The 11,349-nt window shown below is 40.3% G+C and overlaps 1 protein-coding gene across 1 annotated transcript in view; it reads right to left on the bottom strand.

Moving 5' to 3' along the window:
* The window catches only part of LOC104512044 (transcription factor IIIB 90 kDa subunit-like), a gene marked incomplete at its 5' end in the record, with an annotated part of 30,327 nt that extends 20,335 nt beyond the window's left edge, over positions 1–9,992 (bottom strand). Inside the window, one exon of the mRNA XM_010154876.1 lies at positions 9,912–9,992. Coding sequence (XP_010153178.1) covers positions 9,912–9,992 — 81 coding nt within the window. The remainder of the gene's footprint in view (positions 1–9,911) is intronic.
* Positions 9,993–11,349: the final 1,357 nt, after the last annotated feature.

The following is an 11,349-nucleotide window of genomic DNA, read 5'->3' as shown; positions in this document are numbered from 1 at the left end:
GGAATACAATGTGCCTGCGCATCCTCTCACAGACACGCTTGAGCTGATGGCACCTGTACCCCACACCAACAGGTGCATGCTGGTTCCTCCAAGACCATCAGCCATGACGAGATGAAAGCAGCTTGGGATCACAGCTAACTCATGTCCAGCTGCAAACTGCAGGTGAAGTAAGTACAAGCATCTCTGCAAGAACACAGTCTTCCTTATAAAAACAGTATATACAGGAACTGAGTTTTTTCTGCCATTTGTTAATCCCATAGAGCATCCTGAAGTTTAATGCTCTGGCCATTACCTAAGAAAACCTTCCAAATCCTCCAAGAAAACTGCAGTAGCTCCACCAGCAAATCACACTTACAGACCCTCAGGCTTAGGAAATGCTTCCCTGCACTGTCACATCACCAATTTAATTCACAGAGCAAAACAAGAAGGCACTTCCAATACATGAAAAAGAAACTAGGTGCTATCAGAGAACACAGCATGAAAAAGCAACAGCAATTCTCCCCCTCAGGTTTTGAGCTGCAGTGGCTGTAGAATGACAAACACTTCAAAACTCACATTTGAACATTTAAGACAGTCCAGTGCCATGTAAGTGGCACACATTTACTGTTATCAAAAAAAAAAAAAGAGAGCAGCAGCTGCATGGAACTGAAACCAAAGCTATGTTACCTGAAGTCTATTTTAAGCTTGTCTAACAACCTTTCAAAGGTAAAACGATTTGATTCAGAAGCTTGTTAGAAGAAGCTGATTCCTAGCACAGAATTTTAGACATTACTAGAGGGGGAGGAAGGAGGAGAGAGGCAGCTGCCTATTCTCTGCTACACTGTACAAGGAAGATAGACATATTAATATCCAAGTTCATCTCCTTGTGAATGGTACCATAAAAAGCGAATGTTTTAAAAAAAACATTAGCCCGCTAGGTAAACTGTCTTTAAGTAAAGGATTGTTCTCAAGAGAAATGACAGGGTCCAATTACCTACACAAGGCTGTAGGGAGATAAATCTCTGCCAGTGAATTCCAGAAACGTGATATATATTGTCCTACTCTATGTCACATAGAAACTGTCAAAGTTAACAGGGAGGAATTTTAAGATACAAGAGGCCAGAACTTTAATATCCAAGTAAGACATTTCACAAGCATGTAGAATTTTAGAAGGCATTTCTTCTTTTGTCTGCCAAAATGAAGCAGAGATTTGTGCTTCCCTGGCACAGTTTTCTTGCCCACAGACAGCTAATAAACTAAGAGACAGCACAGAGACAGGAGAGGACACAGAGCAAAGGAATCATGAAAGGCGCCTTTAACTCCGGAGTCACAAACAGGCCAATTCAAAGCAGCTCAACATGCAAATACTTTTTGTTATTAGTTAAGACAACAGAAATCATCTGTTAACCCATTTGATTAAGAGCTCAATATTTTTCTTTATGTTTTCAGCTTCAAAGACAATATTCAAAATTAAAAGAAAAAGTAACAGAGATGATCCTGAGTCCCCATACAGACTGAACCAAAACCTCCAAGGAATTTTAGAAGTCCCCTTTCTATTTTTTCCTGTTTCTGGCTAAGCAAACACAGGAGCAGAATAAGGAAGAAGAGCAAAGCTTCACCCACATATTTAAACCAGGTGGGAAGCTGTGCTCAGAGTTATAAGTTGTCCATCAGCTTCTCTGCAAAATCCTACCATTAAATTACTTCCAGCAAATCCTCTCCTTACTTAAAGGATCCCAGACCCTCTTCAATCAAAACAAACAGCTCTCATTACAGGAGATACGGATTCTTCTCCCCTGATACCGTCACTGTAAGGACATGCAGCGCATCAAAAGCATTTCAGACAGGTACTTCAGTCATTCCTAATAAAACACAAAGAGGGCCAAGGCTTAAGACAACAAAATTTTTCAAATCTGAACTCAAGTAGGAACAAATTAATCAATGAATAACAAAAACATTGTCCCAGATCACCTGGTGAACTTGACCAGTCCTATAAGGACAGGGTCCTAGGAGCCATCAGAGAAAGAAAAGATTCTCCATATGCTGGATCCCGGCTTCCCCAGATGCCTCTGAATCAAACTCCATGGATTGCCAAGAGTTATAGGGAAACAAGGGAAATATATTCTTCTGCTGCTTTTATCCAAATTCTTGGAATAACTTATGCTGGTTAAAGAATGGGCTTTCTGCCTCGGAGTTTTTTGTTTTTCTTTAAGAAGTGGTTTGTCTGTCTCTGCAAGTCTTTACTGATTAGCAAAGTTGCCTGCAAACCCTGAAAGCTGAAGTTCTGAGAAAGGTGTATAAGCTATTGAGATACCCATCAGGGACTCCAGCATCTGAACTGTGACTTTGCTTCTGTGACTTACCAGAGCCTGCAAAGCAGAGAGGACCAGGAAAGCCCGCGCCTACTGACAGTTCAAACAAGCCTCGGAAGCACAGCAGTCCAGCAAGCTGAAACAAAACACAGCAGCCTAGTAACACCAGAAAAGATCCCTGTTGAAGTTTTCCGTGATAAGTAGCAGTGATCACAAATGTGAAAGAGCAAACAGGTTGGAAAAATAACATTCCTTTTAAAACTCTTTCCTGAAGATGTTAAGGTATCCAAAGATGTGACACCCCAGGTCACAACTTTTCTGCCTTCCTGGCTCTGGAGCATGTTCTGATTAGAGAGGAAGAAGAGCAGTGAAAATCAAGAGAATTGTGCAAGAAATAAGCATGTGAGTGTTATGGCTAAGACACATCCATGTTTTAGCAGGCGCTGGAGAGGATGGATCTACAAGACAGGAGTAGGAGAAATTGTGAGTAGCCTCAAAGGAGGAATCCTAACTGTGCAAAAGGGCACAGCAGTAGGATGCAGTTCAGTAGCTCAGTTTTGGCCATGTTAAGTCTGTGTCAGCAAGGAGGTACACAAAAGCAGATACAAAAGTCTAGGACTCATCACCCTTATCTTCAGAGATGAGCATAGTTTAGCCAATCTAGACTTCCTTTCAGTGAGTAAAGAGAAACAGACACTTCAGCGAATGAGTCATTTGATTTCCTTTCAGATTAATCACACCCTAAATCTGTCTGCCTCTAGGCAGAGACCCTGAAAGGAGTTCAGGGTGACAGGCTCACAGACATCTAACTTTGTCAGCTGAACCCCACCCTAGCCAAAGCCACCACATGAGGCTAAATGGGAGACGTATGTTGCGAATAAAGAAGTTTACCAAAGGAAAAAGTTGCACTTAAAACAACAAAAAATTACCCCAAACCAACCAAAACGCCAACAAAACACCCACACACACAAAAATAATCCCAAATGAGGTGAAGAAAATGCCCCTTACCCTCCTTCAAGGAGAGATGGAAAAAGTTAACACATCAAATGGAAAGATGAAGGAAATTAATGAGACAGATACTGTTAATGGTAACAAAGGACTCCTAAGCGACAATGCAGTAGACAGATCAAAGAGGGTGAAACTGAAGCAATGGTCTGGCTATAAGAGGAAGTCTTTCAAAACCATAGCGAGTAGATAAATTTAGGGAGGATAGAAGACAAATCCAGAAAAAGGGAACTTCAAGCAATGGCTAGTTTAAAAGACAAGAGAAAACCAAACGGGGTACTTAACTGAAGGTGGAGATGGGAGGATTAGGATTAGATTTTATCCCAACAGAAATGAAAGCAAGAAGGACAAGAAAATGGCAGAAAGACTAGTCCAGAAGTTTCACTGTTGAAATCAAAGCCAGAGACAGGAGTTGATACAGGAAAAAAATCTACCTAGAAACCGTTTCCAGACACACAAAAGCTAAAAAGGTTACGAGGAACTGCCAGCACAAATTTAAAGAGGGCAGATCGTGCCTGACTGCAATAAAAGCCACAATGCAGTCAAGGTAAATGGTAACCACTGCTCTGCCCTCACCCCATTTCCTCATTATCCTTTGGTATCATGGCAGCCAAACTGAGGGGATATGGACTAGACAGGCAAACTGCAAATTGGGCGAAAGTCAGGTTCAAAGTGCAGTGGTCAGCACTTTAACCATCAGTCTTACAAGTGGGATTGATAATGAAGGCATTAAACAGTATTGACTTCAGTAACAACATGGACAATGGGACATGAGACTCCCTTTGCCAGCCTGCAGACATTACACTGGGGCAGCAGTCAATCCACTGATGGGCAGAGCCACTCTTGAGAGGCATCTTAAAGATGTTGTGAGGGATGAAATCGCCATGATCAGTATGATCGATGTGAGCCAATTTATTGCAAAATTACATGCCTTTTTATACATTTGTTAAATGCTTATCACATGTCATCGATTATGATTGGTTCCTAGCTAATATTATTTGTTAAAAAATGTAGCATCTTTATTAAAAGCAAGCTCTGTTCATTATTAAAGGAAAGCTCGGTTCGTGTAACTTTTTACTAAAGGCGATCTTTGTGTATGTAGCATCTTGCTAAAGGCGAGCTTTGTGTATGTAACTACTCTAAGCAGGCTTTGTATATGTAGCAACCTTGCTGTAAGCAAGCTTTGTTCACGTAGCAACTTGCAGTTTCTGCGTGGTCAGGTGCAGTGGTTTTGTGAGCTCGGGAGCGTTCACAGTTCTTCATTCCCAAGGCCTTCAGACCTTCTTGCTGTAACGTTGTTTCTTCTCCTTTATGCATTGTTCATTCTCTTCTAGGGCCTGTAGTGTCCTGCTTGCTTCTAGGCCGAAGCCAGAGTTGCTCAGGCTCAGGGATTCTCTACATGACCATAGTCCTGCAGAAAATCCTCAACATAAAGATGCTGCAGAAATGAGCTGACAGAAACCTCATGAGGTTCAACAAGGCAAATGCAAATTTTTTTGCACCTGGGTCAGAAGAACTGCAGGGCAACAGTACAGGCTGGGAACTGTTTGGCTATGGATTAAGTAGTTTTGCAAAAAAGGACCTAGATTCCTCATGGAAAAAAGATGAGCATGACTCAGCAGCACCCAATTGCGGTGATGAAGGCTAACTGCATCCTGGAGCTGCATTATTAAGACCACAGCCAGCTAGTCAAGTGAAGTGATTATTATCCCCCGTTCAGCACTTGTGAGACTATATTTAGAGTACTTTGTCCAGTTCAGGACTCCGCTGCCCAAGGAAAGGCACTGACATATTGGAGCACATCCAGCAGAGAGCTGCTAAGATGATTAAAAGACTGGAGCACATGGCATGAGCCTGAGAGCTGAATTTCCTCAGCCTTAAGAAGAGAAGGCTATGGGGGAAGTCCCATTGGTGTCTTCAGCTACTCAGTGGGACGTTATAAAGAAGATTAAGCCAGAATCATCAGAGACGCACAGCAAAAGGACAAGAGGCAAGAGTCACATTTCATCAAAATAAGTTCTGGCTAGATACAAGGATGAAATCTTCACCGAGGGTGGCCAAGCATTAAAGAACAGGTTGTCCAGGGAGACTGTATCATATCCTTCCTCGGTGACACCCAAAACTCCACTGCACTAGGACCTGAGCAACTTAAATGTAACTTCAAAGCCACCACTTTGTGGACCTCTGGAGGTCCCCTCCAATCTAAATTATTCTAGGATTCTACTATCCTCACCTCCCTTGGTGTTTTAGTCTTGTTAGCTGAAGATGTGTTCTCTGTTCCTCTTATTTGGATACCTCTGTTCTTCACACATACAATATATTGTCCTGGTCTAATTCACACTGTATAGTTCTGGCAGGAAGTAGAGCCCTCCATAATCACTTGTAATTAACCAGCTATGAAATTAGCGATGACAATTACGGTTAAAGATTTAAGCAAATAGTCTAAATGTAAACAGTCAAAAAATGTATTAGAGAACATCTTTAGAAATGCCTTTCCACTTATAATTAAAATACTGTTAGCTATGTTTTGGTATTTAAGAGGACTGATGGAAGACACACTCATTTAAAGAAATGATTAAAAACACAGCACAACAGTTCAGAAATTGGATTGAGCTAGATGCAGCTGCAATCTTCAAACTTAGTTGAAACCAAATTTGAATATCTGCAACTGAAGCTTTCAAGTTATAATCATGCCATTGACCTTCTTTCCCCTCTCCCTTTTCTTTTTGGCCACTGAAGACTATTGAAAGTATCAGAGCTCCATGTCAAGAACAACTCCCTTGTAACTACGTCTCCGACATGGATATAGTGAGAGCAGATTGCCTGCAAGGAAACAAGAATAAACCAGCTATTTAGAGAGATTATGTAACGCAGCGCAGAGCTGTAAAATGAGATTTAAAGAGACAGAACTCTGCATTTCAGCCCTGCAAGTAACCATAGAAGTCGGACAATACTGTAGCAAGTTGAAGGGGAAGAGTCTTGTCAAAGGGTCCCCTCTCTGAGCGAGATTTGTATTCATAATTTCTTTCTCAGAGAAAGAGTACTGTTTGGCTATCTTGTCAAACCCTTTAAAACTAAGTTGAAACACCTCTTCACATCATCTCACAAATATGGAGATTTTTACTACAATAATGAGCTCTACACGAACAGAAACAAACCATTCTGTGAGCCTGAGTTTGTTGAACTTGTGGAGCTTAGTACGCCCAATTAGCGCAGTACCACACACTGAAAATCAAACTGATTATGAACAAATACAACAGTATTAGGTCTTTCCTGCATAAATACTTTACAAAGTGTAAACAAGACTCCAGTTTTTGTAAGCAGCCAATTCCCAAACAAACGCTCACAAACATGAGCTGGTTCAGCAAAGAAAGGCAGAGACTATGAACCGCCAGACACCACCGCGTTACACACAGCAAGGAAACATAAGCCAAGGCATGTGTGATGAGGGAGACTAGTTCTGTGTATTAAACATTCTTACACAAACCTAGGAGCTATAAAATGTTCTCCATTTGCCCATGACTTTGTTTAGAACATACAGAGGTATATGTTAAAATACCAATGCACAAAACCATGATTTTGTAGAAGAGTCCAGAACTGTTGAGCGGTTCTTGTTAGGAGATTTTACTTCTGCATTTCTTCACTTAGAATGGAAAGAAAAAAATTAGTAAAATTATTACTTTGGGTATTCTAATGAAAGACTGTTTTTCATCTAATTCTAAATATCCTTTAATTACAAGCCTCAAAAAATAGCAGCATCATATGTTCAGCCAACCCCAGCTGCTTTGCAAGTGATTAAATAAGAGACAGGGAGCCCAGACCACCTCCCTTTAACCTCCCCTGAACAGCCAGACATGACAGCAAGGAAGAATTTGGCCCAAACTACACCAGGGAGGGAAGGGAAAGCAGGGGGAGGTGGTTGTTTTTTAAAATACAGCAAGTCCTTGCTCTGTTGCTAGACTTTTCCCTGCATCTTGTCAAGCCTGCAGGTTGCTGGCAAGCAGACCAGGCACAGTGAGACCTGCCAGCGCTCTCAGACCACACACACACGCTCTCAGCTGCTCTCCAATACACTGGGGACGGCCTCCAGAGCAATCTGGGCTCTGCTGCCCATCTCTGCTTTCCAGAGAATCTGGTTCTTCCCTTCAGCAATAGCCTGTGCGCGGCACCGCACGGGAGACGATCGTAGCACGCGGCCTTGACGCAAGAGCCGCGAGCGCGTCGCAGGAACAGGCCTCCCGATGCTGGCTCCCAAGCTGTGCTGCACCAGCCTCCCAAGGGGAGCTAATTTCAGCACTTCATTTGCAACTCCGCTAACTTTGGAAATGCAAACGTAGGAGTACCAGCAAATAAATACATAGCTCAGCATTTTTCCCCCTATCAGACAGTGTAGTGCTCCAAGGATAACTGTTCATTTTTAGTACAGTCAACTATCAGTGCACTTCAGTTTCACCCAATGAAGAACCCCATACTTTTTCTTTAAAAATTATATACACAGTAAGTTAACTTACTTTGTTACACTTTCAAGCCTAAACACAATGGATAGTAACATAATTTCAACAAAAAAAAAAATCATGACCATGGGGACACAGTGACAGGGTGAGATTTTTTTAAGTTTATTGTCATAGCCCAATTTGCAATTAAAAACTATGTAAAGCTCAAAGTGTGATTAAATGCAGCAGACAACTAGCTCATTATACAGCAGCAGAAAGAAAAGCCTTTCAAACACCAATTGCTTTACCTGAAATATCAGCTGCTGTTGTCATGCCTGGGACTGAGCAAGAACATCTCGTAGCTCAGTGAAAAGAACTTTCCCAGAGACAGATTGGCAGCATGACAAATGCAGGTTGGCTACGGAAATCAAAGACCAAATACTTTTTTCATATATAAAGGATAACCACAAAAAGAGAGAAGAAAACCTGTAAAGAGCCTCAGACAGATATAGGTAAAAAGACAAATTATTTTCCTGTTTCAAAACTGTTTGAGAGATAATTTAAAGGAACTATAATTTCTTGTATATGATGCTGACAGACCTTAGCCAAGTCAGAATCACTGCGTATGATATGGGGGGCCCCACACACAAAAGCTGTGGGGAAGGAAGATGCTCAGACATATTCCCCAGCAAACACTCATCCAAGAAAGAAGCCATGTTTAGATTCCAGAAAAACGCCTACACTGTCTTTAATTGTGATTACCTTTTAGCATAACCAAAAAGGCCTTTGAAGGATTCAAACACTCCAAGAAGCAATAGGACAGCATTTTCTCCCCTCAGCATTTTACTTTTCTACAAATAAGGAATTGGGCAGTCCTTATGCACAAGAAGCCAATTTCTTTTTAAAATGCCTGTGCAAAATTACAGTTTTGATTACAGCACCTTCCTCCAGAGACAAACTCTGTTAACTGTAAAAGGTATTCTAATGGTTTTATTCCACTGCTTATGCAACTTACACTTTCTACAGGCATTTTTAAAACTCATAAGATAGTAACTTCGGAGCTGACAGTGAACTGGTTTACAAAGCACGAGCTTTACTCCACCAAACAAGCAGAGCTTGATACTCTTCAGTACGAACAGCCGAATAAAACATTCTGTATATAAAACAGTCTGTATATAAATCAGCTAAACAATGCTAAGTAAAGCAATCTGGCTTTATTTCATTAACACAGATCAATCCTAACCTTTCTATATCTATGAAGATAAAATATCAGAGCAATCTTATCCTTTGTATACCAATGCAGTCATAATATCAGCCAAGATTTTCTGTGTTTGAGTTGCAAGTATAAGACTTTCATTTAGGAAAATGTCTTTATCTAAAATATCCCCCCCAAAATGAGCACCATATCAGAAAACCCATCTACATCCCTTGGTTAATTACATGTCAGCTTCTGAGTCTTTGATATGACATTCCATCAGCTGTCATCTCTAAGAGTCACAAGACATAAGTATTAATTAGCCAAAAAATGACAAATCCTGTCCATTGAGTAACAGCAATTGAAACTGGAAGACCATTCTGTTTCTGGAATAAGAGCTGGTTTTATTCACACTTTAAAGTGTGCACATTATGTAGACCACAATTAAAATGTGTATCATATAATGAGAATAATTATTTAAATATTCTCTGCACACTAAGATCTTCTTCCCATTTTTTCCCCTCTGTTCAGCAGTCAAATATTAAGCACATGATTACTGTGAAATGTGCATAAATACATGCAGTATCTCACACTCACACTGAATAAAAAACAAAAGCATTTGAACAATTGTACTTAAAAAGAAACATGCATAAATCATTTCAAGAACCCTGAAAACTGATAAAATAAAAAGCCACAATAGTTTCACAAATAATAAAAAGGTGCACTGGGCATATCAACCTTGAAAAAGCCCTTTTAAACTACGATACTAGTGTCAGGTGCCATTACCCTTTGTCAGCCAGCTACCTGACCTCATAAATCATCGATAACAACCAAATGAGAGCACAATGTAAAATCAGCACCAGGCAGACTTGTCTACTGATGAGTGGCCTGCCAAGGTTTTGAGGTCACATTCAAAACTAAAAATTAATTGTAATCAATCATATTGATTAAAAAAGTCATATCAACAAGACTAAAGCTTGCAAGTACCGTTCTGCAGAGTTTGTGCTCGTGACTCCTTTCCCAGATTGGCATGGAATCCTCCTCCTAAAGTCGGTGTTTTGCCTGCACCTGTTAAAAAAAAAAAAAACCACAAGACGTTAAATGCAATATGTGAATTAAAATATTAAAAGAAAACTTAGTGTGCCACTATATTCAGTATCTGTGTAATTTACAACAAGCCAAATTACATTAAGAAGGGCAAAAGAAGTGCTTGAAGGTCTTAAGACATTGAGTTCAAACCTGTGCAACTTACTTCTCCCTTGGGTTACCTTAACAGTTACATGGCTCCATAAACTCTCCCAATCTCAGCTGCAAAGAAAGTATAAAGATGTTGCAACCCCTAGTTTAGGTAATCACGAAAGAAATATTTTACAATATTGATTTAAAATAAATGCTGAAACAATTGCTTAGTTAGAATTTTTTGTCTGAGGAATATTCAATATGGAATTGAATATGGATTGAATATGATATGGAATTGAATATGATTCCATATGATATGGAATTGAATATGAATTGAATTCAATACGGAATTTTAATAGCTAATTACTGGCACTACAGAACATGAAATATGTTTAACGCTCAATAATGACCATGTTGGCTACTACAGACATAACACTTACTTTAAGACAACTTCAGTTTAACATTGGGCACACACAGTGACGCTTAGGCTACCGAAACGGCAAGTCTGGAAATCCTACATTTACACCCTGAAAGGTCGGAGGCTGAAATAAGTCTGGGTTGTAAATTAGAATAAACCAGAGGTTGGTTAATGCATCCGTGCCAAAGCTGAGGAGCCTGAACACAGAGGCCTCTGGGAGCCAGTGGAACTACTCACGCAAGCCAGTCTTGCAGAACAGGGAATTAAACTACCATAAAATGACCAGGACAGACATAGTCTCCCGCTAAAGCAGGAAGTTTTTTTAAAAACAATCAGGCTAACTCAAGCAGAATATTCGACTCTATCAGCTTAACAGCGAGACCAAAAAGCTAAATTGCACAGGATTGAAAGTAAGTAATTTGTTAGTAACTGGGCTTCTAAACTCAAGTATTCTGCTCTTCAGGACAGGGAGAAAAGTCACCTTGTTCCCTATGAAGCCACAGTTTTTCCTCGAGTTCTTGTAGCTATGTTTTCTCATCTTACACCAGTTCTCTAGAATAAACAAGAATGGCTTTGGGACAGAAACAGAGGCGTGAAGCACCACTTGAAAGCATTTCAGGACATTTCTCCTACACTGCTGAGTAAGATACTGCCTTAGCAGATACAAGGGATGAGAAACTGTGACCCAAATTGTTCACTCCTACTACACTTCCTTAGCTAGTCTCCTCTCAGCTGCGTCGAATGTACATCTGTGTTGAGGAAAAACACCTGAAAAGCTAAGACTATAATTCTGCAGGAATATAAACCTTTGAAGCTTAATTTTCCTTA

This window comes from Eurypyga helias, unplaced genomic scaffold (genome assembly GCF_000690775.1).
Source record: "Eurypyga helias isolate BGI_N326 unplaced genomic scaffold, ASM69077v1 scaffold18737, whole genome shotgun sequence".
Classification (NCBI taxonomy): Eukaryota; Metazoa; Chordata; class Aves; order Eurypygiformes; family Eurypygidae; genus Eurypyga; species Eurypyga helias.
This window is presented reverse-complemented; position numbering and strand designations above follow the sequence as displayed.